The following is a 25,604-nucleotide window of genomic DNA, read 5'->3' on the forward strand; positions in this document are numbered from 1 at the left end:
CGAATATTTACTCCATCAAAGAACTTTTTTCAATATAAAGAAACTTATTCTATTCTTTCAGTACACAGGTACTTCATGAAATAAAAAAGAACAATATACCGTATACCTAAACGTATTCAAATAGTGTTTTAAAGTTATCAAACTTTTTTGAATACAGAGTGGCTTTTTAAGCATAAGACTGGGGAAATGGGCTATATGACTGGCAATATGGCTGTCTATATTCTTGGCTATATAGATGTATAGGGTAACACTGATATACGCCACCTACTTACTTAAGGAAGAGCCTTCAAGGCTTTTGAAACATTATGTCATTACTGCATTTTTTATTAAGTAGTCTTGAAAGCTTCGTATATTCTAAAAGGTTTTGGAATATTTATCATGTAAGGTGCGTGGATTTTCTGAGGTGTCCATTTACTTAGCGACTTAAGCCGTCCTCACTAAGTTACTTATAGTATACTTATAGTATGTGACTATGTTTCTTATGGTAACCGCGCAGCTGCGTTACTTCTGTGTGACTTTGCGTTAGAGACATGGGGTGTGCTTTGTCAAATATTCCCATTAGAGAGTTTGACGGGACGTTTCCTAGTATTGAAGGTAAATCATGTCGAGCTTCAATTTTACGTCAATCTAAGGGATGAGCTAAGTCCCGCTTTTGTTTCTAAATTTGGGGATGATGTTTAAAAGCTTTAATAGACAAATATTTGACTTAAGACAAGTGTTGCTAAAGGATAATATAAAATATTATACTCGGTAAAACATGTTTGTATTGATATATTATCTTTAAGAAACAAATAAAGTAAGACGATAAAAGTCTCCTATAGTTTTAGGTGGCGTCAGGAATTTTCTGTTCAATTCTTTTTACGAAGGATGTCAAGTAAACGCTATTTATTCATTTCAGTATCATCACATAATTTTGAATGTTAGTACCATATTATCAAAATGATGTCTCTAGAGTCTTTCCGTCGCAACCGTACTAATATTTCAATATACCCGCAAGAATAAGTTGGAGCACTGCCAAAATGGTGACGTCATATGACAGCAGGAGTTGTCAGCATTTTAGTGAGGAGTTTCGTAGTGTTACTAAAATGCTTTTAGTATGGTCTTAAAAGCGTAGTTAGTGTACGTCACGGTTGACGATTGAGTGAATAAACATGTTGCTTGCTTAGGATAATTTGTGAATTTTGAGCGACGTAATTACAAACTTGGGGAAGGATCGTGTCGTCGTGATGAATGTTTGACGTCTTGAATCTATTTGTATTTTGAAATATACTAGATTACTGATTGATTTTGCAGATAGCATTTAGTAGTAACTTACTATATGAAAATTCGTTTAATTAATCAAAGGCTTGCCTCGAAATATTTTGACGATATCTTCATTGATAAACCGTCTCGTATTAAAATGAGTGTCTCTTCCTGTTTAATAAGAAAGAATGAAACCAGATCACATTATTTTATTTGGTAAACAGATAAACAAGTCTGTTTATTATTGTCTGTCACCTTAGATCATCAATCAAATATTTAAAATTGTTGTATAAAATACAATAGAGTGTATGTAGTATGCAGCTCAATCGTGCCACGAGTGTTGTGTGACTTTATTTCTGCTTTAGTTTACTGTTTTTATTTACTTTTATCGATTGATCACAAATTATGTCTCTATTTGTTTGACGTTTAAGCACAGGGTGCCATGCCGTAGTCGCAAGGTCATTGACATATTTGATTATAATCATGTAACGCAAGCTTTAAACTTTTGAATACCTTTTATTTTAACTAAATAAATACTCTTCCTAGACTAATCATCCTTCTACAATAGAGTTTCGTACTAAAGTTCAAAGAGCGGTACTATCAAAGTAGAAATATGTTCTACAATTTGGGAAACGAATTCAGTGCTCAGTATGATGAGTCAGTGGTTTGCTACAAACCGCCTTTTCTCTGTAACTCTTACTAAGTTATATTAGCCCCTTTGAGCCGTTTCTTTGAGACACGATTGAGGTTGCACTAAATTGGAATGAGAACAAATTAAAGTCGTATCTTTTCAGAAAATGTTGCTTGTTTATTCATTTTTGCAGTACTTATAAAGTTATACTTTGTGTTTTTGTTGTTGACTTTTGTTTTGCTATAATTAGGGTTATTTTACTGTCTCTGGATGAGTGTCGGTTAGTCGATCCGAAAATTGCAAAGAGTCCATAAGATGTCTGATTACATCTTTATGCTATGCATATCAACGTTTAACTTCACGTTTTGATATCGTGTCATATAAAAAAAGCTATTGAATAGATAAACTACCGCTAAATGTAGTATAGTAATGTATGGTAGGCTTAACGGTAAATAAAAAAAAACCTACAAAGATAAATCCAAACCAAAACACAGACTTGAACCAAAAAAGACGGAACAATTTCGATCAAAATAAAGCTTTACGTGCACTAAAAAACTTTCTTTTTCGCATCAATCGGACATACACAGAACCCTAAAAGTAAAAGGCTATCACATTAGTGGTCAATAAACCCATTGTCACACCGAGTTCTAAATAAAAAGACTTTCTTGTTCCATCCGTGAGTCATCAGAGAAATTGGACGAGCATTGTGGAGAATGCCCCCAAAGGCCAAAAGTGTCATTTATCTGTACGGATGATGTCACAGACACTCGGTGTGGTACTGACCCATTTCCCTATTTCCATTATAACTGGAATTCGAGTCAAATCACTAGAAGTGCTGTAGGCTTTGTGCGTTGGTTTGTTACTTGATTAAAACATTCCTGTGGATGGAACTTCGACTGGGTTTCGGTAACACTCGCAAACTGTACTAATAACTGCGAAAGTCTGACTGTTTGACTTTCAGGTCGATACGAATTTTGATGAAATTCTCTATAGAGTTTAAATACATAGGCCATTTTATTTTTCGATTCTCCGCAAGCAAAGTCCGGGCACAGCTAGTATTAATATTTTTTTTGTGAAATGTTACATAAAAGGTTTTCTAGGAATTAAATTGGACACTTTTTTATATACTTGAGCTGCTTCAGTGTTTATTTGTTTTATGTCGAAAAAAGCATTTCTGTCTTTTATAAATGCAAATAAATTTACAGTACTGGTAGTGCTTGTGAAAATTTAAATAGAACAAGTAAAACTGGAGGCTCTACGAATTTCAAGGTGACTTGTTTAATAATACAATAAGTCTGCTCATAGTTAGAATGCTTAGGGCTGTCACACAACCCTCGGTAGAGCTTAAAACCTTTTTAGGAAAAGTTTCGGTAACTTATACCCATATTTACACCGCGTCTTATGTTCCTAATTGTTTGTATAAATGTAAATCTGAATTAGATTTTATCTAACTCTAACTTTATTTTTACTAGTGGACTAGTCCAACTTCGTCCGGGCAGTAGCCCGTTGCCCTCAAAATTCCTTGCCCTAACAGTTACAAATATTCAAAATAATATAATTTTCCATTTTAGTTTAGTTGTTTAAAAGTTATGCGCGTACATACATTTATGTAATTCTTTTTTTTTATAAAGATGTTTAGTTGTAGCAAATATTGAAACGAATGTTTATATAGTACGTGCCATTTAACTTTGCCTGTCTGAACTGTGCATCAAACTGTTCTGCAAAAGACTAAAATAAATAAAAGATATAGTAAGACGGACGAGTGACGGAATAGGACAACGTCGCGGCTTTACGTCCCGCGAAAACAAAATACTAAGGTTCAAAGTTCTCTCAAAGCCCATTGTTTCAATCGAGTCGTGGCCACCTTTTCATAGTTAAGTGGCGACCCTTAATCTCGCTTGGACTTACCACCGTAACTTAGTTAAGTAAAGTTAATTAAACTTAGTGCTAATGTAATTTACTTATCGACTGCGAAGCGTAAAAATAAAGTATTTACCCACCTTACTTGGGACTTTGCGATTTATTTGGTAATAATAGAAGTTTATTCAGTTAGTTCTGTAATAGTTCGTAATTACTTTTTGAAAGGAATTAGTGAAATTAGTTGGCAATTGAGTCTTAAATTCGAAGGTTATATTGTACGCTATTAAATACATTTCTTTCTCCGACCACACGATTCCAGTGCGAGTAGTGGAAAAGAATAATTTTACTTTTTTTAGTCACGTTTATGGCATTAACTTTTTTTTACAAAAGGCCTCACCTAATTTTTTCGAGCAACCGACATAGAAAAGTTTTCAACAAAAATTCGTATTTAATTCATAGTTACGACAATTTTACTAGAATTAATAGTACAGTCTGTTGTAACGGGATAGTTGTATTAATTCGTAACTCGTGACCAACGTCATGGTTACAACTATCAAATACCAGAGCGATACGTAATTATGAGTTTTTTCCGCAAACAAATGCGAGATTCTTGTGCGAGGTTATTGACCTTTGGAGTTGCCGTTACTTTTGAATTTACTTTCAGCTAGACTTGCCTCTTGTTTGCTTTAAAATAGTGTCAACAGTTTAGACTAGTTTCTACCCGTGACTTGGCGTGGAACAATTCCTTGGGTTAAAGAGTATACTTTTTAGTTTTATCGTCGGTACTGTTAAAGGCGAAGTCTCGGGTTCGATTCCCGAGTCGGACAGTAATACTGAAATTTTCTCATTTACATTGGAATATTACTCTATATTGTCGTAACGAGTACATGACAAAAGGTTCGTAATACATGGGATGTGTTATAAACGGTAAAACGCGGGTGAATTCCATATTCCTACACTCAGGTAAAACAAGAGTAATATTATGGAATCTAGTATACCAAAAAAAATATTTCGTATTTTTGTTTTGGAACAGTAACAAACATGTATTCATTCTCATATTCACATTTGTAGAGTACAGTGGAATCCGATAAGGTAGAAAGTTTGTATAAAGGATCATTCAAAGCCTTTCTATTTAGCTAATGGAGTGTGGTCAGTTGGGACTTTAAAATCAGATTGTCCGGAGATTGAGTCTTTATTAAATCAAGATTGCTTTTAGAGAGTAATTTAAGACAATGCGCTGATTGTAGTGTTATGATCATCAGATTCAATCAGCGTTTTGATAGTATAGGAATTGATTTTTCTTATAAGCTTGCTTGAGATCATCGGTATCGGTTATAGATATTTGATATCTTCATTCGACTTCTTATCTCAAAACAATTAATAAAAATTGTCTTCTGAAACTGTTTTAATTGTTCTTTCTTTGTATTATTAGGTATATCCGTTTCTCTGAGCTCTGTTTTTCTGCATCAGCCCTTTAATTCAGAAATTAGTAACAGCAGCTTTTTATATTATGTGCTTTAAATGCTTTCACAGCTAAACCACTAAACTAATTTTGACTAAAATAGGCAGAAAAATTTGTTAAATGACACATGCTACTTTTAGACAATGAATCAATATCATTAACAAAGAACAAAACCTCTTTACGATCGGAGTTTAAGTCACGATAAAAGAATAAATGCTTTTGGAAATCCACGTGGGCAACATCTCTTCTCATAATAAAAGCAATATAATCTAACCAAAATCTGTACCATTACCACCACAAGTGGTCGGTGTACCGTCATACCGATATTCTATGATTGCATGCTATTTTGTTATGCACGAACGCGTCCAGTGATTCAAACGATACATCAGTTACGAGAGCACCTTGCAATTCCACATAATAGGTCTAGATAACATTTACCTGTCACTTTCACAGTTTATGCCTTTTATTAGATCGTGGACCAATCAATGAATCGATGGCTCTTTTTGTACTATAACATTTATTATAAATGATTCTTTAAAAAGATAGGTAGTTTAAATTGCGTACATTTTTTTTCCGTTTTGTGTGAATTCCTTTCCGTTTCTTTCTTTTTTAAGATGGATCCCACACTAAAAATTTGTTATGTAGGAATTGTCTAGAATATCTTTACAAATGTACATACAATTTTTTTTGCAAAAGACCAATTAAAACGACTATTTGCAGGTAATATCAATATTAAAATCTTGAACGGTTTGGCCATTTTGGATTCGATTAATTAATCTCAGTTCTCAAACCCATTATTTATGGATGTATTATAATATCATCATATCATATTTAATAAAATACACTTCTAAGTTATGCTGTAGCTCAAACAAATAGATGTAAATGTGAACTAATTTATTTACAGACATTTCGAAGCGTATAAACTAGTTCTACAATTGATTCCCGTTCTCTCAGTGTTTATGTGCATCATAGATATGTGCTTAACGTATTACAATAGGCTTATCGAAATTATTGCAAACATCTTTGCGTGTAGACGCTGTATTTAGCCCAGTTTCGAAGATATCTCAAAGAACACAACTTGTGGTTATTGATACCAATATTTATGTGTTTGTTTGTCTTTATATCACATTACAACTGAAACGATTTGAATAATAAATGTTGGTATATTACAATCCGAGGCAGGACCAACCAATAGTCAAAGAAAAGTACAGCGTCAACGGTGCCGCGGGCACAAGCTGGTTATTTCTAATTCATGCATTTACAAATTAGTCAGACTAATGCCTAGTCACACATTTCAAGTTTATGATCACAAAACGGGGTTCCGTCCCGTACTAACGGTACCTAACATGTTGTAAAACACTCGAATCTGTTTGACATTTGTTTATGTAATTTACGAGAGGGCTCAGTTTGTCCAAGACGACAGTTTTGTAACTGTACATTATAATTGTGGGCTTTAAGCGCAGTTATTTACTGTGCCCGTTTAAAAACGCGATGAGGTTAATGATAGAGCATTTATGTTTGAGTAAATAGTAGTTCTTTTTACGCACAGTACAAAAATCGATTACGAAATACACAAGTCATAAATTACAAATCGAGAAATGACCGTAGTAATTTTATACGCGAATTTAAAATGATAAATGTGCGGATCAGTTGCGGTCAACAACACTAATTTCGGAGCTCGAATTCTGAAAATAAAAAAGTAAGAAGCAAATGTATTAAAATACAGCCTACATTTATTTCTTTGATAGTGTCATTACTCAGTGGAAACTGGCGGGTGGTTCGCGAACTTGGCTAAAGTATCGCCGGGAAGTTGGACTTAGTTTACGACAATCCCGTCTCATTCACTTTTGAACTTTCGTGTTGTAGGTCGCTTATGTCATACCTATTTATTTACTAAGAAGATATAGTTTTAAAACTGTGACGTATATGCAGTATAATATAGACTATGAGAGTTTAAATTGGTCATACTTCCGATACTAAGACTGTTTATTATTCTGTTGAGTGTTAAGACTATATTTTTTATTGATTTATAAATAAAGATTTTTATGTAACAAAGTATGTTCAGATCTACCTAAGTTCTACGTTATAATACAGATGACGATGACAATTTTTTTGCCAAAAGTGTAGGATATGGTCTTATTTAAATAACATATACATTCGATGTTGGTGTTCTTGCATTAAGATCAGACTTATATTTAGTATTTAAGAAATAATTATATTTGCTTACGCGTATGATTGCACTCTACGTAACCAAATACATTTAAAATTGCTTTGAAATAACAGAAGTGATTTCATTCAACATTTTCTCATGAACAGTTAATGATGTACGTTTGGAGTTCCCGTGAAGTTCGGAGTTATCACAACTTTTGTTCTGCTAGATTAAACTTTATTACTCGGCCGGTGTATAACTTACTTTATTGGTTTTCCACTGAATCTGGCAATAATATTAAAAAGGATCTGGAATCAGTTACCAAGTTGTTTTATTAAATTGAAAGTTTTAGAAAGTATATTGTTTAAAGATGTTTGAAATTATGAAATTTGATGCAATTAAGGATATTATTATGATGTATCAACATAATTTTGTATGATTTTTAGATATACAAAGTTAAGAATAGAGGTCAATAAGTTTCATAAAAAAGCGATACGTTTGTAAGGCAGTGATTAAAATAGTCGTCGCAGGAGTCGAGGGTTTGATTCTCATATTATACACTACTTTTACATTACATACCTACAGGTTACATTTTTGTGTGTTGTTTGTAAAAGTCCGCTAGTACAGAACTTAGTACGGGAGTGGTCTTCTAATGTTACATACTGTGTGATATACTTTTTAAAGTGTGCATCGGAGTCATGACATTAATAACTAAACTAGAATGAAATATTTCCACCGTTTCCCTTCAACGTGCGTGTCTTCGGCGATAATTTCCAATTTGTATAGAATGTAGGAACACATTCTCATAGCATTCGTGTCGCATGGAAACCTTGTTACTAAGTAATTACACTCATTCATTAAAGAGAGCAATGAACTTGACTTTATAGAACATGTTAAAGAAAATGTCGAAGTTATATAGAATCGATTTTATGATATTTTACTGTGATCCCTCCCTCTCTCTTCCTGGCTATTCGTCCCATAATATGGTGGTAGGGTTAGGCTTCCTTATACTCTCTCTCACTCTGAGGTCCATTTAGCGGTAGTTTATCTATTAAATAGCGTATTTTTATATGAGTTTATGAACTGGATAATGAGCGAATGGACTTAAAAAATCGGGGGTCGGTGAAGTAAATATCACCCTAGTTTATTTAATTTAATAAATACATAACACGCAAAAGTTTTTTTTAAATTACCATATATATGTTACTGTAAAAGCCCGAACTGTGGTAAATCCTAAGATTTTCCGGTAAAACCTAAGATTTACCAACTCTCAATGGTAAAAGTCCGAACAAGCCAGAGTTTAAAAACTATGTTACGATATATAAAAAAATCCTCTTTCATAACTATGTTTATAACTATTTCACGGTATAATTATATACTGTGACATAGTTATAAAGGAGGAGTTTTGGGCAAAGCGACATGGGTAGGTTAGGTTAGAAGGCTAAGGCTAGCCTTCGTGGTTATTTTTTTTTAACCACCCAGTAGGAGGAGCCTCGCGAAGCGGGGCTCCGGCGACATCTCGACATCATCAAATGTACATATATAGGTAAAAGTGCGAAATAAAAGAATTGTTCGGACTTTTACCATTGCGAGTTGGTAAATCTTAGGTTATACCGGAAAATCTTAGGATTTACCACAGTTCGGGCTTTTACAGTAACATATACAACATGTACGCGAAACAAAAGTTTAAAAGTGCAATTTAAAAATATTAGGGGTGAGCTCTACAAATACTGTATACTTATATATAGTTACTTTTCAGTCATTATCAGCTATAAACAACAGTCTTAAAGTCTTCATCTTAATAAAAACTACTTTAATAACAATATTATAATTTGATCTATTTGAATTTAGCACCGCAGGCAAATTCGTCAAGTTTTGGACAGCGCAGAACTATTATAGTCTGACAGAATGATAGTAGGTTTCTAACTCGCGCTAACTTTGGTCTGGAATTATGACTGAAATATTCGAGTTAGACTGATGTTTATAAATTGGTATTTATTTTGAGATGAAGAACCAAATAGCTTGATGCTGTAAGACTTAGTTAAAGAAATTAGGTATACAAGGGTTAATCAATTTTTTTTAAATTGTCGGCAGAGCAACGATACCTAATTATGTTTTCCTTTATTTTTAATGAGATTTAGATGCAAATAAAACATTCTTCAATTGATATAATTGACCAACTATTTATTTTTAGGCTTTTCCAATCTTTGGCCTATGACATGTATAAAATAAAAATAAAAAACTTTTTGTAGAACAATTCAGCTTTAATGTTATAAAAAACACATTTTCGATGTAGAACGAAATAAATAATAGTAGCCCAGACTCTGATATGTCTATTAAATCCAAACTTACCTAAAATAATCGAACAGTAATAATAAAGCCTTTCAATAAATCAGTGAGAATTCCCGGACATGTTATCCAATGACAAGTGTACTGCATATTTCAGTAGTTTGCGCCTGTTTGAACCTGTTTGCGCCTGTTCGTGCCTGTTTGAGCCAGTGATCGACAGAGGTTATACGTTCATTCCAAACTATCAGATACTTCGGTCTAAATAATAACTCAGTTTTGCCCTGTTGGCTTTCGAAATAGAATTGAATATGAGATTTGGTTAAGGTAAAGCTGTAGGTGTTTTGCTGTTTGAATGATTCTGTTTTCTAGGAAACTGTACTGTCAGGTTACTCTTTAAAGAATATTATCACTAATGATTAGTACCTAAGTGTTATAAAGCTATCTTTGCTTTTTGTTTCATTTTGTTAAATCTAGTCTCTTAGTATAACGTTCCGTAGAATATCTGCATTCTGCATAAGTGACTTGTTACACTATTAAAATCAAATTGCATGTGATACATGAAACAGAATGTTTAAGTTTGTTTTAGTAAACATAACAAATGCATTAACCAAATTTTGTTGGGTATAAAGTTATTAGGTCGCAAAGTTATCACAATGAAACATCGCCAAAATCTAAAGCACTATCATAAAGTTGACCTTTCACTCACCGAATTCACATGAAGCCCTTACACGCTCAATTTATAAAACACGAAATGTTTACCCCGATGACATGATAGTAGCACATCAGCGGAAATCCTACTGGCTTTAAAAGCGGGGCCGCGTTGAATATTTGATCGAGCCTCGGGTTTGATAGACGCCGGCCGACGTTTAGCTCAGAAACGATCTACTGATGCGGTTACATTATCAATTTTACAGCAGCCAGAGGGTTAAATATTCATTGCGGACGGTTTGAACTTCACAACGGTTAAGTGTTACTGATATTACGATGAAAATTTGCGAATGTTATTTCTGTTTAGATGTTGCTAGTGCTAATGATCTTTATGTAGGTCAATTTGTTGAATTGCGAAATAAATCTTAGCTTTATTTTATATATTGTATCAATTTAAAGTACTTAGAATTAAACGAAGTTATATCTTTTGCGATTAAAATACGAAACAATTGGAGTACAATAAGATTAAGCATACTAAAGTCTTTAAATACAATTAAACTTTGCTTAAAGTTACATAATTTGAAACAAAAAGCTCAATCAACATTTAAGACAATAAATCACAACAATACAAAACGTTTAATCAAACCTTTCAATCACGCCATTCAGTCACACAACTCAATCACATAGCTCAATCACCCGGCTCAATCACCCGGCTCAATAAAAACCGCTCAATCACATTACATCACTTATTACGTGCGATTATCGATCGATTGATAAAAATGATCCGTTTGTTAATTAATACGCGCATTGTGGTGTGACGAGGCGCGAACTGAACGACCCACTTCCTCGTTACATCATGTACGCCGTGTCAATGTCAGAATCGTATGAGCTTTGTGGTGTAAGGCATGAGCGATGATGAATCATGTTTATTTAAGTAGTCGGAAAGGCTTTGTGTTCTGTTTTAAGTTTGTGAATCTGTTTGAGCGGCAATGAAGAGGTTGTGGATACACGTTTTGGTTGTTTTTAGAGTTCAGTTGGTTTTAGTTAGTATATTCTTCGAAGAGTTTACAGTATATTAAGATAATTAATAAAAGATAATATAATCAACAATTAGTAATATGGATTTTTGGTCTAAGGTTTCAGAAGTTAAAATGTTTTTTGTAATTATCACACTATATAGTGACAATTCAGGAACATTAAACAAGCATTGTTAAACTGTCACGTAAATAATAAAAACTATCTATTTAAACATACATGGGCATCGCACTGGACTTAAGACTTAGCCACTACCTCATTCTGGAAGGAGTCCAGCAGTGGGACAGCAATGGGTTTTTAAAATTAATTATTCACCTTGATTGTTACTTTTACGACAATAACGAATACATCTATGTTTCCCATCATAGTAAATCAAAAAGTTGTATTAACTTGAATCAGACATCAAACCACTTGATATTGAAAAACAATCAAATCCACTATCACATTTCATCTTTTGAATTACAACCGTTTCCAATTTCCGCTCCCAATCCGCTGTCATCTATGTTCAAAGACCACAAAGTATAACTGTCTCACGGGTCGCATCGGCAGCCAGTAACGGGTTGTGGCGATTGTTGCCAGCCACCCGACCGTGGAACATTGGCCCATTGCCGTAACAAGTGCTGTGTCTGCACCATCTGCTTGTCAAAATTCTTAGATAAAATCGTTATTAAGTAACGAATGAAGATGTCGGAATGTTAGTCAATTGCACCTCTTTCAAGGAGACGTTTTGAAATATGTGGATTCTCATGATATGTTGCCTTTTTAGCGCTGTAATCTTAGCTCATCACCGTCTTATTAAGATCAAGTCTAATGAACACGCGAGTTACTTCACTCGTGAAGATATTGGTAGAACGTTTTAAAAGCAACAGTAAATTATCTCATACGGTAATTAGCTATCACTTATAATAATTACTCGAACTGTAAAACTTACATAACGTATCATATGTCACCATTAAGGTTGAGTGACCTCATCTCGTGAGCCAGGTGGCCCACATATCGTCGGCAAACAGCTTGTCAAACACAACGGAACCAACACCGTCAAAGAAATTGAGCTTCCAACGCGACCTCTTCTCTTAAAGCAGTATACATTACCTGTTTTCTACGACACAATTCTATCAGTAGCTTGTTGAGCAAGTAATGGATGTTGACTATAACAGATTGATCTATCATATTAATGTATTATAGTGGGTCTAGTTCTCGCGACAATGACCGTAGCTTTACTTGTTTAGCAGGTTTATTAACAATTTTACAGTTCGTTTTGTTACCGCTTGTTTATCGTGGTGGTAAAATATTCCGATGTTTGCATTTATTGCTTGTTGATTTTATAAATTTTAACAACAGTTTTAGAAGCTAGTGATAGAAGCTAATCTTTATAATGCTTTGTACTAAAAAGTAATTGTTTTGTTTCTATTTGTTATTATGATATCATTGTGACCTATACCAGTATCTGAATTCTAGAAACTACTTTCTATAATCACACTACATATAAACGTATATTCAAGAAAATAAATAACGTATGAAATCTCACAAATGGTACGCAAATAGGTACTCAGAATATTATTTACATGCTATTTCAAACAAGTCTTCAGTTGCTTTGGAAAATATAATTTCGAAATAGAATAACTTATGATGTTTTCCAACAATAAGACGTTTGGAATTGTGTAGAATATTATTCAGTACACAGAGTAGGTCAGAGATACACGGTGTCATCACAAAATGAGATAAATTTGAAACAATAGCTGGTAAATCAGTTGTTTTAAGAAGGGAATGAATTAATTTGCGATTGTATTTGTGTATAATTTCACTCAATTTGTGAATCGTTGATTTTGTGTTATGATGAGTCAACTGTAGGGAAAGATAATTTTATTATCGTTTATAAGGTTTACATAACGGTTGTATTTCTTTGTAGATATAAATCCTTAGCTTGTTTTAATGAAATCTATGAAAAAATCTAAAATCGTAATTAATTATTTTAGTTCCTAGTATTGTTACCGTTCCATGACAATCGTAATAATACCGATAGCATAGTGACCAAGAATACTACAAAATATTTCTAAATATGTCAACTTTCAAAGACCTGTTTAAGATAATGTAATAAACTTGATGTGTGTTTTCAGTTTCAGGTGAATGCTGAGTGTATGGGAGGTCAAGATGCGGGTGTTACTGTGTTTGATGCTCGCCGCAGCCTGTGCGCTGGCCAATAAAAATGATAATAGGTAAGAAACGACGTAAAATTATTACTATGGCTTACCCTAAATTCATCTTTCCATATCTTAGCCTACCATAGCTATTTATACAATCTAAGTATGTTTTATTAAAAAAAGAAAGAAAAAATTAACCTCGTAATGTATGATGTAGTTTAATCGCTTTTTAGGTACACATTTTAACTCCCTTTTCGTATGCATTTCAGGCGCAACAAGCTGCCATTCGTCGCTGATGCCGTCGGTAACTCCTTGCCACCACCATCCAACGTCCCGGCCACTGTCGGCAGTCCCGTAAACCTCATCACTCCAGACCGTTACGAATTCTACACCTTTGATGAATCTGGAGAACTGGTTAAGAGACTCATGACTCTTGAAGAAATACAGGCAATTGTTGCTGCTGGCGAAGAAAGTGAAGGATTAGTCACATTCGCCAGTGATAACCAACCTACAATGTCTTTCAATATTAATCAGCCGCCTAATACAAAGGTTCATAGTGTCGTTACTAATGTTCAGAACGTACTCAAAGCGCAAATGGAAGCTCATAAGAACAAGCCTTTGATTCAACCGACGCTTGACACACCTGATGTTTCTGATTCCTGGAGTTTGATTTTACCTTCTATCTTTGGAAATACTGGCGTTGATATCGTTCTTGATAAAGCTTCTGGAGCAGTTACTACACCTGAGACGGAGACAGTCGAAGAACCGGTGGAAGATGAAGATAACTCACTCAGCAAAGAAGGAAACAATCAAGTTCTTAGCAGTTCGACTACTAAAGTAGTGGAGAAAGCTGTTGTTACGGAGAAGATACCACAATTAGAGATTACTAAAGAAGTTCCTACGACAAGGGCCCCTACTACGACAAGGGCTCCAACTACGACCACTACTACTACAACAACGACAACTCCTAAGCCTACAACCACAACGCAAAAACCAACAACAACTACAAAGGCAGCATCCACTTCTCCTAAACCGACACGTACTCAAAAACCAACAACAGTGACTCGCAAACCAACAACGACTACTCGTAAGCCAACAACAACCACGACCACGCAAAGACCAAGTACAACAACAAAGAAATTCTCACCGCCTCCTTCAACAGTCACTACCACTGTACCTCAAACCAAGGCAACAAACAGACCACGCCCTGCCACTACAACTGCAAAACCAACAATACACAAAGAAGTTGTTAAAACTACCGCAACACCAACGACTACAAAAGAGGAAGTAACTGTCAAAGAGCCTGAACAAATTAAAGTTCAAATTCAACCTAACGCCAATGCAGTATCTAGTACTGAGAAAAATGGTATTGAATTTGAAAAGATAAGTACGTTTGTGCCAGTGTCTACAGTTAAATACGTGACACAACGTCCCACAAGGACACCGGTTCCTTCGACTAAGCCTGCAGTTGTATATACCACCACAACAAGAAAGCCCGTTACAACTACAACAAAGGCCCCAAGTACGCAACCACTTGTCACCACTGTCAAACCTATAGTCAGTACATTTGCTTCGACAACAATAAGAGAACAAGTTGACGAGAAGATCAATGCTACTACTATAACAACTCAATCTGTATCGCCATCAACAACAGCTTCATCAACCGAATTCCTGTCAGCTGATAAAGTAAACCTGCCGAACAATTTAGATCTGAAGCCTAGTACAGAAGAAAGTATTAATAACCAAGATGAACCTCTACTACTTTTCGACGTAGCGCAGAGCATTAGTCAAATAGCTTCAGATCTCGGTGGCAACTTCCAACCTATCCCGACTACTAGTAATTTGTTGGACACTACAAATGTAGGCATACTTGATATGGAAAGCAAAGAAGATGTAGACATGGAAATACCTTCTGGCGGTGGCAATGACACAGAAGTGAAAACAACAGAGGCGACAGACAAAAACAATGATAATTTTATAAAGATTTCTACTATTGATCCTCATGGTAACGAACAAAAACTAGAAGACAAGGATAAAGCCACTGAAGAAAAGAAAAGTGAGCAAAAAGTAACGATTGATAATAAAAATAATATCATAATAGATACTGTTCAAAAGGTTGACTTGACAAGCACATCGATTGCAACTGAACCAACTACAGTGGACCCATTTTTATCAGAGTCAATGGGTGACCTTTTATCCCAAGTTGTGAATCAAGGACCATCCATAGTTGACACTGAACAGAAACCCGAAAAAGAAGTAAAATTCACAACGACTGAAAAACCAACTGAATCGACCACTGTCAAAAGTTTAGATGACTTAGAAAAAAGTAATGAGGTATCTAACAAAGTCAAGAAAGACACCTCTTCGACAACTGAAAGGCCTGTTGAAGTTACTTCGCCGAAAGAAGATTCCAAAACAAGTGTTACTACTGAAGAACCTAAAAACGAGGTTAATATACCGACTGAATCTGTAGATATAAAAATAGAAACAACTCAAAAACCTATGGAAACAGTTACAAAAACTGAAAAAACTACAACAACTACAACTGAATCAAACATACCGAACTTCGTTCAAATATCTGGGTCCGCCGCTCAGATTGACTCAAAACAAGAAACAGCGAAGGATGAAGACAAGAAAAATGAAGACAAACCAGCCTCTACTGTCGATGAAATCAAACAACAACCTACTAAAGAGCCTGATGTACCAAAACCTGCAGAAGAGACTAAAATTCCCGAGGCAGTTTCTACAGAATTACCTAGTGGTGAAATAACTACTGCGTCACCAGATTTAGATATTCCAGAAACTACTATAGCAACAAACAAGATCGTTCCACCTAAATTCAACAAAATTAATTCAAAAGACAAACCGCATCCAAGCAACAAAAAAGATAGACTTCCCGAGCCTCTGCCAAAAGTAGATGACTTTAAAAAGAAGATTCAGAAAGTGAACATTGATGAAGAAGAATTAATAAGTCAAAGGAATAACTCATGGAAACTTATTCCTACTTTGTCACCACCGAAAGCAAACGAAATCCCAAAAGATAAAGTTAAATCGGATAACCAGTACAGTCCGGACGGTGACGACAAAGACATAGTATTAGAATTTTCGAATGAAAATCAGGGCTTGGAAGTAACCACGAAAGATTTGGGAGAAGACATTGCGCGCTTTTCAGAGCTTTCCAATGAACTGGCCTTCAGGTATTGGAATGTAATTGTTGATGATATTGACAAGAGAAGAAGTTTTGTATTTTCTCCGTACTCCACTTTCTCAATGCTGGCAATGATATTCATGGGAGCACGAGGTGCCACTTCAGGAGAAATGAACGAAATCCTGAAACTGGACGATATGGTTACTTTCAATCCTCACTTTACGTTGAAAAATATTTCGGACTCGATCGAAACCTCTCCGCAATCAGGAGTTGCTGTTTCTGCATTTATTAGAGAACTTTATAGTGATAGAAATAAGGGAAAGATCTTGACTTTCTATAAGGAAAGGGCGCAGCACTTCTACAACGGTCATGTTGAAGAAATCAACTTCAAATTGATCAGTGATATAATCAGAAGAAGGACGAATCTTCTTGTCAAAAGATATACTTGGGGAAAGATTCCTGAATACATAAAATCTAACAGTATTATCATGCAAGCACCTTTAGCTGCGTTTACTGCTAATATTTTCCAGGTAGGGGCTTTGCGATAAATAAATTATTAATATAAAAAAATGTTACATACAATAATTTTATTAATTAAAATACGTTGATATTAATGTTTATTTTTTTCTACATTCCAGACTGACTGCTCCGGAACGTCGGTAGATGGCAGAGACGGTGAAATGTACTTCGTAGTGTCACCAAACGTACGTCAGCGTCGTCTTGTTCCTGTGCCGGCTGTTGTCTACAAGAGAGGATTCTTAGCCGGCTACGACCCAGTTCTAGACGTGACTGTGGCAGCTTTAGGAAACACTAACACGATTGTTAGCACAATGTTCTTGATGCCTGGCCAACAAGGCAACGTGGTTCATGCTGATGATCTGGAGAAACTAGAACAGAGGCTGCTTGAGGCTATGCCAACAACGCCAATGTGGAACCGTGTACTACGCACGCTGCTGCCCCGCTCTGGATTAGAACTGCAAATCCCAAGATTCTCTCACAAGTCTACATTCAACGCTTCATTAACTTTGAAGAAAATGGGACTAAAAGATTTGTTTGATGGTGAACATGCTGACTTGGGTGGCCTGAATGGACCGTCAAAAGACCTGTACTTATCTGACATGGTGCAACTGAACACGTTCGTAACTTGCGGTGAAGGAGTGGTTGGGGAACAACATCACATTGAGGAGTACCCTGAAAGTTTGGCGGTTCCACAAAGACGACGAGCTAGATGGCTGAATGATTGGGACGAGCCAAGGGACTACCAGAGAGCCTTCCATGATCCTCATGACATCAGTGACGCGATGCACTTGCCACTGCACCTCAGGCCGAGACAAGCACGCTTGCCATCAAGGAGCGCACAGCCAGCGCGACTAAAGTTCGACAGGCCCTTCCTCTATTTCGTAAGGCACAACCCATCAGGAATGATTCTGTACTTTGGTCGGTACAACCCTCGACTTCTCCCTTGAAGCCGTTAAAAAGACTGTTAGCTTAGTTTAATTAACATTCCTGAAAGGAAAGTGATAAGGAAATACTGGTGCGTGTGATAATGAAAGTTGTTCTATGAGCATTTACGTGACAGTATTAATAAGTGTAATCGGAGTAGACACGTTAAACGGTACAATGTTCGTCATACTGTTGGATGTACGTCTACTCTGTTTTCATATCATATGTGTATAAAAGAATGCTGATGAATCACTGTTGAATGTATGCATAAATTGTATTGTAATAGCAAATAATTATTGTAGCGTAGTTTTATGTTAAGTATAATTGACGAGGAATATTGTCATTTCATCGTCATAGTTTCGATATTAGAATAAATGCGATGTTTCGAGTAAGCGTAAAGTTATTTTATTTATATTAGACATATCTTTCAGTAAAAGTATTTTCCACATGCTTTATAAAACTTTTTCTGCCTCTCACAGTCCTTTGTTGGTATACCAACTGGGCATTCCTGTAAAAATAATTAAAGTATTAATTATAATAACAATATTGTTCACAATAAGTTCGATCAACTTCTAAATATTACTTACAATTTTAATATACTGCCGTATGCATTTGTTGAGTCGAGGAAATTCACAAGGTTTCAAAGGAAACAGTAATCGTAAATATTGTTTGCAATTAATTTTTGCATCGAGCATTACGTCAGTGAAAGCTGGGTTTAAGATAACCCAAAGGTCTAGGTGCTTGAAGTATTTGTCGTGATCGAGGAAACCATCAGGTCTGATGAGACGATATGCGTCAAGTACGCAAAACCAATAACTGCACTGAAAACAAAAATGTTGAAAATTAAGAAGAAAACGTTGTTTATGGTTTCAAGCATAATTTTGATTCTGTTTTTTAGAGTGGTTCTCTACATTTGGTATGGTAATAGGTAGGTTACGCAAGTTGATAAAATGACTTAATTAATAAAAAGATAACATCTTAGATTAAATTAGGGTGATATGAAGTTTTGACAACATATAATACAACATGAATATAGCCATAAATGTTGAATTACTTGGTCACTGAATACGATCTACTTACATCAAAGGATCTTCGATAGAGTCCAGTCACATTATGGCCTTGGTAAAATCGTTCAGAGCCTCCCCCACATTCTTTGGAAACGCCACGGGTAAAAAACGGCGGTATGGCACAACAGAATATGTACTGAAAAAAATCACCTCTAAAGGTTATTTGACGGCCTCTGTGACCCAGTGGGTAATATGGTCGCCAGGCTGTCAGTACGTCAGGAGGTCGTGGCTCTGACTCTCACACGGACGAAATATTTGTGTGCTCCGCAGATATATTGTTTCGGGTCTGGTTGTACTCTGTGACCGTTGTCTATATGTTTGTAAAAAGTCTTCGACACAAGACCATTCTTAGTGCGGGGGCAGTATTTGTTAAAAAAACATGATAGGAATTTTGAACAACGAACGAAAGTGAACTTATTCTACCAAAAGACCTCACTTTTTAAATAATAACTTTAATAAAATACTACCAATAAATTGGGATCGGCTTTACATTGCTCAGGTGTGACTAGACACGAAGCATGCTCCACCTGTACAATAAGATAATTTTAAAATCTTCAGTAGTTTGTGATGAAGGTGGTAGTGAATCCACCATCAGAATGCGTATACTGTATCTCAATTGACAACAAATTCACGTCAATTTGTTAGCCACTATGTCCATTGCAGCTTTGACATAACACATTACATATACATACGAGTATACTCACAATTATTTTAGAAATAAGACAATGTACAGAATAGTGGTTTTCAAAGCGTAATCAATTGAGATACGCAATAACCGTTCCGTTGTCAATGTTTTTTGCCGTTGGTGTAAATAACATTTTACTGAATAATTACCTCTTTTTTTGTCATTCTTTAAAATCGGGTGATGTAAAATACAGTGAGTGACTTACCAAATACACTGCAGTTATGAAGACTATCAACGCCGTTAGGTCTCCTACTTTTATGTGACTTAAATTAGACATTTTAAATTATTAATTATGCAATAAGTTCAATTATTATTATTAATTTCAGTAAGGCACTCTGTAGCCCATTGCAAAGAAATGATTAAACTGACTGTAATGGTACTTCTACACGGAGTAATAGAATATTGTTTGTGAAATACCAACCATTGTTATGTCAACTAGAATAGATGGTGCCAATGTTTTATTGATATGAGAATCAACATTTTTATGATGTAATTTTTAAAAACATATCGTTTTACGGGTAGGGATAGGGGAAGGTGGAGTTGTAAATAGCCTGACCTTTATCCGTTAACAATGTTAGTTTCATGTATTTATCTATAGACCATCAGACCATCAGAAGCCTTAAACTATTATCACGAAACTTCGGACTTCACTAGTTTTTTTGTTTATTAGAATAATTCCCGTATTCTATTATTGAACATGCAACGCGACAGTTAAAAAGTTATGTTTACTAGTTTTTGATAAAAGTTTTAGTTAAAAATTGTACTGTGTTTAATTAGGCTTCTTGCTTAATAAAATAAAACCACGGGTAATTTTGATGAAGAAATGCATTTTTAATGAAAATAAGTTCCGCATACTTTGTAGAATTCTCTTTGTTCTTCACATTCCTTGGTTGGTATTGTCACAGTACATTCCTGAAAATTTTACATTTATTAGATTTCTATATAATGTATTTTTTTTCTCCTCTGTACCTAGAAATGTCGGATAATTGTTTTAAATCAACAAATAATTCAATTTTTGAGTGTCAAAACAAGAACATTTTGCAAAATGTTAAATCTGAACAGGAAAGCCGGTGTATTATCAAAAGTTATTTAAAGCACATATTTAAATTCTGGTTTCAGGCAGAAATTGTTATGAACGAGTTCTAGTACAGAATGGAAATAAATATTACTATTAGTATGGTCTGGTTGCTCTTACCACGTTCAAATAATTCCTGATACACATATGTAGTTTGAAGAACTCGCAGACTCTCAATGGCATATAGTAGCGGTACATTTGCTTGCAGTGTACTTTGGCATCGGCGATGACGTCAGCGAAGGCTGGGTTTAGACTGGCCCAGGTGTCAAGGTGGACGTAATATTGCTCATGATCTAAATAATCTTCTGGAGTTATAAGGGCGTATTTGTTGAGGATGCAATACCAATGGCCACACTGCAAATTAATATACAGTTATATGATTTGTTGGATGCCTGTAATTGATCGATGATTGCAAACCAAGTTGTTGAGGAGTTTTAATGATATCCTGAGTTTTTGGGTTTGTTTTTCAAATCCGAGGTGTCGAGTTCAATTTACATCTATTGGAATTTTCTGAATTGAGAGTAGCGAAATAGTGCTATAATGCTGCTGAGATAATGATGGCTACAAATAAAAACAAGGCGCTGTGGTATTAGTTTTATACTAGAGTAAAACATTATTATTCATTTTAAGTCTTGTCATAATTAACAAAGTTAAAAGAATATTCTTTGTGTAATATTAAGTGTCAAACTATGTTCTACTCACACTGAATATCAGTCGTTTTAATCCAGTAAATCCATTCTTTTCATCAGCTACTAGCATCTCGAATCCGCCACCGCATTCTTTCGATACATCTCGTGTAAAAAACGGAGGTATTATGCAGCAAAATCTGTACTGAAATAAATAAAAGCCTTTAAAATAACACAAAATTTAACAACATAAAGTTTTATAAATTTTTTGCAACAGCGCTTAGGATAGTATTTTTCTTGGAAACCTTTTTGTCTGAGCTCACTCTTAATAGTTGTAGCTGGCTTCGATAGATGGCGTTGCATCACGTAAAAGGTAAAAATAAAAATGAATTAAAACTAGCTGCTTCAAAAAGTTAAAGTACATCTTTATATTGTATTATTATTTTTTTTAAATATCGTGCTTTTAGTACAGCTGGAGTTTAGAGAAATATTTAATTATCATTCTGTTAATAATTAAATTTTGTCAGCCTCAGACTATTTTTTAATTGAAGTAGGTACTAAAGTAAATAGTATTTATTGAGAACTTACCAATATATCAGCTTTAGCTGCACAACGTTCAGGTCTTGGAGGCAGCTCAAAACATAATGTTTTTGTAACCTAGACAAAATACTTTAACATTATTAAAGACCAGTTTAACTGCTTAAAGACGAGTGATGGATAACATATCTGATAGAAAAAGTCACAGCAAATGTATGAAGGCAACTGTAAAATTTCTACTTGATAAGCTAAACGATGCTTATTCAATAGTAGTGACAGTTGTTATTGTTTTTTTACAATTACGGACAATTTAATTTATCTGACATGAAAGGCATTGACTTTTATTTATTCACGGACAGAGAAATAATAATTTCTTTATCTCCCACGAAAAGCCGGCTTTAAAATTTTTTTGGTTAGTTATCTTGAACATTACTAAACTAATTGTACTTACCATACATCCTAATAATATTACGAGCAGCTTGGCAGAACTACACATGTCCAATAATAGATATTTCTTATAACGTCCTCTCCAAACTTCCTGTATCTATGATTTGCTTCAAGACAATGAGGTTTCAGCACATCTTTGTATGAGAATGTTGAAGATAATGTTTAGAAAATACTGTGTAACGTTACATCAGCTAGTTCCCTGTTATTGTGTCATATTTCTGTCTCATGTCATCTCTGCCATAACGAAGAACACACATAGCTCGATTCTCTACCATTATCTACAACCGATAACCGGCTAGCTATCGAGAAATTTTGCACGAAAATCTGATCAGCGCCTCTAGCGGGCTTCGTAGGAACTATTTTAGAGTACATTTTAAATGTTAAACTCTCGCCTCGGTACTCGTTGTTATAGTACTGACTGTAGAAAATAGGCTACAGATCGATTTGTTAACTAATTGATTTGTTTATATGATTGTTGCGTGTTTCGAAACTTAACTTTATAAAGGTACTCTACTACTCTGTTTATACTCTGAAAATGAAGTGCAAGAAAAAAATTCACGCACATACGGGTGGCCGAAGTGAGGTGATATTTTAAAATGTTAATTGATGTAAGTGATTTACATTATAGTTCACGCTGTTTTTTTATAATAAGGCAATATGTTTATGTGAAGCATTGTTTGAAGAGAATACAAAGAAGATGCTAGATGAGAATAGAAAAACAAAATATTTTTTTACAACATCAATATATTTACACGTAAATAAATACAAAGTGACTATATCGTAACTAAGTTTCAAATACAACTTAATCAATAAATTAATTCCTTGCAGTTACAGATCCGGGAACAAGTACGGTCTACATTCCTCCATATTGGCTTTCATTGTCATACAAGATTGTGTTGCTTCATTTAGTTTACAATTCTGGAAAGGAAGTGAAATTATGTATATGATGACAGTATTTGCAGATATAATTTGGAAGTAAAAGAGAAATAATACATATCCATGCTATTGAAAGTTGTGAAAGGAATTTTGCAAAAAAGAAAAAAAGTTGCAAAGGGAATTTCGTTTAAACGTAGCTTAGAAGTGGTTACATAGAGTTTCAGTACGACAACTCAAGTCATAAAGAAGTATACATATGAATCAATGCGGTCGTTTTTATTTGAATAATTTTTAGTCCTTTCAGTCATCTGAACATCAATTAACGAATAAACATCGTGCGCTTAAAATATTTGAACGTAAATACGAAATGGCTTTATATCATCATCAAAAAAATATTATGTTAGTAAATATGAGATGTGTATCAAAAAAAACATTGTTTACTTACCCATAGAACATAAGATCTCAAGCAAAAGAACATTTTGTCGAAGAAACAGTGATCATTAGTCTCAATGTCCAGTGGTCCATATAATTTTGGTGGTCCTTCTGGCCGCAAGCAGGCTCTCTTTGCAATCTGAGTAGCTTCCCCGAGATGTGGGTAATATTTACCCCAGTTGTCTAAATACGCTCCCATTCTTTCATAATTGAGGGTGCTGTCTTCGTTCAAAAGGCGTCTATTTTTGAGTAAGCATGCTGGATAATAACACTATAAGAAAACAAGAGTTTAGTGACTAACGGCCAAATATTCATACGACACTTAATTTTAGGTCTTGTTTAAAATTATATCTAACGCTACACAAGGCAATGTAACGAGTAGAGTAAGAGGCTTCGGATTTACTTTAAATTGAGTGTAGTTTGAGGATTTGACCATAAAAGAACAGTAATAAAATAGTAACATTGTCGAAGAGGAAAAAACTTTCAATTTTAAGACTATAACCAAATCAGTCTTCTCATTTCTCATGCCATCTTTTTCCACGGTCAAGGTCGCAGTACACATACACCTAAAGTCCTGATAGGCTCCTTTTATGTCACTCATTTTTGTGGAAGTTGTGTGGCCGTTGTAGTTGCATGTTCTAGTTTTTCTGGCTTCCAGAGGGCTTGATATGAGGGTGTGTTTTGATAATAAATTGTAAGGGAAAAATTGGAAGGTATCAATTGCCAAACATATTATTATTGTCCTCTGGGGGCCAGACAACTAGTTTTAACATTTTCTAGATAAAATAAAAGATAATGAACCGATAATATGTGTACTCACCTCATTACTCTCTAGACGTCTATTCGGATCTAGATCTGTAATACCGCATTTCGATAATTCTTCCGGCTCAAACCAGCCATTCATATGACAGCATGCGAATGGGTTTACCTGCAGAAAAAATTTAAGTAAAAGATAACTTTCCAACTTGACAGTGGTTTGCGCAGCTGGAAAAAGACTGCAAGAGCTCCATTTGAAGAAATTGCTTGTTAAAATGATCTTAGGAACTGGTGCAGTTAACTAGTTATTTGTTTTTTTTTTTACAATGTTGTATTATGACAGACTTAATACCTAAAATATTTTCTACCAGTCTAGTTTGGGGTGATGCATTTTGAGAGCACTGAGAGCATGAGATTAAATTAAGTAAATTTTTTTAAAACAATTGAGAGAAAGTTTAGACAAGGTATACAATACTTATATAGTTATCCTAGTCTTATGTAAAAACTGTATTATAAGAGTACTTACACCTGGTGGTGGATCAAAACAATGTTTTGGCACTACAATTTCTTCGTCCGAAGATATAGCCTGAAACCAATTCAACAATTATTAGCAAATCATTTTCCTCCAGAGCATCTGTGACGTCACTACTGTCTATTTGCCTCACCTGAACGACCGTTAACAGTATAAACGCACTTGTGATCATGTTGTCGTTTTGGGGTAGAATGATGAAGTTACGAAGGAACAATGCGTTTTTATAACACACAATTACCGGTCGTGGCTATTGTAAGCACGGGAAACGATCAAGGTATTTGAACAAAGATTAAAAAAATGCCTGCAGATACGCCAGTTATACAATCTAAGGTTGTATGGACGAAACTGATTAATAAAACGTAATGAACAATACGATAAAGTGACTTGAAGCATGTCTTGCGAATTAATGCTAGTTTGAATGTCACTGACTAAGTTATCAACAATAATAATATTAAGAATTAATGTCCTAAATAAAATCGTATGTTCTATTTCATTTCATCTAGGGCAATATTTCTTCTTTTAT

General features: G+C 34.8%; 4 protein-coding genes across 4 annotated transcripts in view; 1 reads left to right on the plus strand and 3 right to left on the minus strand.

The window, feature by feature from the left end:
* Window positions 1–18,434, plus strand: part of LOC142976031 (uncharacterized) — a 77,257-nt gene extending 58,823 nt beyond the window's left edge. Inside the window, exons 3-5 of the mRNA XM_076119228.1 lie at window positions 13,434–13,532; window positions 13,727–17,135; window positions 17,244–18,434. Of these exons, the coding sequence (XP_075975343.1) occupies window positions 13,444–13,532; window positions 13,727–17,135; window positions 17,244–18,071 (4,326 nt within the window). The 5' untranslated portion in view covers window positions 13,434–13,443 and the 3' untranslated portion in view covers window positions 18,072–18,434. The remainder of the gene's footprint in view (window positions 1–13,433; window positions 13,533–13,726; window positions 17,136–17,243) is intronic.
* Window positions 18,435–18,475: 41 nt separating this feature from the next.
* On the minus strand, window positions 18,476–20,147 carry LOC142976302 (uncharacterized). The gene is made up of 5 exons (XM_076119590.1): window positions 20,006–20,147; window positions 19,583–19,642; window positions 19,129–19,251; window positions 18,636–18,869; window positions 18,476–18,556 (listed from the first exon to the last, which is right to left on the minus strand). Exons 1-5 carry the CDS (start codon window positions 20,075–20,077, stop codon window positions 18,476–18,478), a joined length of 570 nt encoding a protein of 189 aa, XP_075975705.1. The 5' UTR covers window positions 20,078–20,147.
* Window positions 20,148–20,624: 477 nt separating this feature from the next.
* LOC142975802 (uncharacterized) lies at window positions 20,625–22,795 on the minus strand. The gene is made up of 5 exons (XM_076118875.1): window positions 22,490–22,795; window positions 22,090–22,158; window positions 21,578–21,706; window positions 20,996–21,229; window positions 20,625–20,712 (listed from the first exon to the last, which is right to left on the minus strand). The coding sequence occupies exons 1-5, from the start codon at window positions 22,532–22,534 to the stop codon at window positions 20,632–20,634; spliced, it is 558 nt and encodes a 185-aa protein (XP_075974990.1). The 5' UTR covers window positions 22,535–22,795; the 3' UTR covers window positions 20,625–20,631.
* Window positions 22,796–23,216: 421 nt separating this feature from the next.
* Window positions 23,217–25,410, minus strand: LOC142976040 (uncharacterized). Its single transcript, XM_076119238.1, has 5 exons — window positions 25,215–25,410; window positions 25,076–25,135; window positions 24,614–24,721; window positions 23,807–24,064; window positions 23,217–23,403 (listed from the first exon to the last, which is right to left on the minus strand). The coding sequence occupies exons 1-5, from the start codon at window positions 25,251–25,253 to the stop codon at window positions 23,314–23,316; spliced, it is 555 nt and encodes a 184-aa protein (XP_075975353.1). The 5' UTR covers window positions 25,254–25,410; the 3' UTR covers window positions 23,217–23,313.
* Window positions 25,411–25,604: the final 194 nt, after the last annotated feature.

The sequence above is a fragment of the Anticarsia gemmatalis genome, chromosome 10 (assembly GCF_050436995.1).
Source record: "Anticarsia gemmatalis isolate Benzon Research Colony breed Stoneville strain chromosome 10, ilAntGemm2 primary, whole genome shotgun sequence".
NCBI lineage: Eukaryota > Metazoa > Arthropoda > Insecta > Lepidoptera > Erebidae > Anticarsia > Anticarsia gemmatalis.

Coding starts and splice junctions, on each gene's coding strand:
- LOC142976302 (XM_076119590.1), bottom strand. CDS start 20,077: ATGTCTAATTTAAGTCACATAAAAGTAGGAGACCTAACGGCGTTGATA. Junction 19,643..20,005: donor TCATAACTGCAGTGTATTTG/GTAAGTCACTCA, acceptor CTTATTGTACAG/GTGGAGCATGCTTCGTGTCT. Junction 18,870..19,128: donor TCTATCGAAGATCCTTTGAT/GTAAGTAGATCG, acceptor TTTTGTTTTCAG/TGCAGTTATTGGTTTTGCGT.
- LOC142975802 (XM_076118875.1), bottom strand. CDS start 22,534: ATGTGTAGTTCTGCCAAGCTGCTCGTAATATTATTAGGATGTATG. Junction 22,159..22,489: donor TAATATTATTAGGATGTATG/GTAAGTACAATT, acceptor TATTTTGTCTAG/GTTACAAAAACATTATGTTT. Junction 21,707..22,089: donor CAGCTAAAGCTGATATATTG/GTAAGTTCTCAA, acceptor TATTTATTTCAG/TACAGATTTTGCTGCATAAT.
- LOC142976040 (XM_076119238.1), bottom strand. CDS start 25,253: ATGATCACAAGTGCGTTTATACTGTTAACGGTCGTTCAG. Junction 25,136..25,214: donor TACTGTTAACGGTCGTTCAG/GTGAGGCAAATA, acceptor AATTGGTTTCAG/GCTATATCTTCGGACGAAGA. Junction 24,722..25,075: donor GTTTTGATCCACCACCAGGT/GTAAGTACTCTT, acceptor TTTTTTCTGCAG/GTAAACCCATTCGCATGCTG.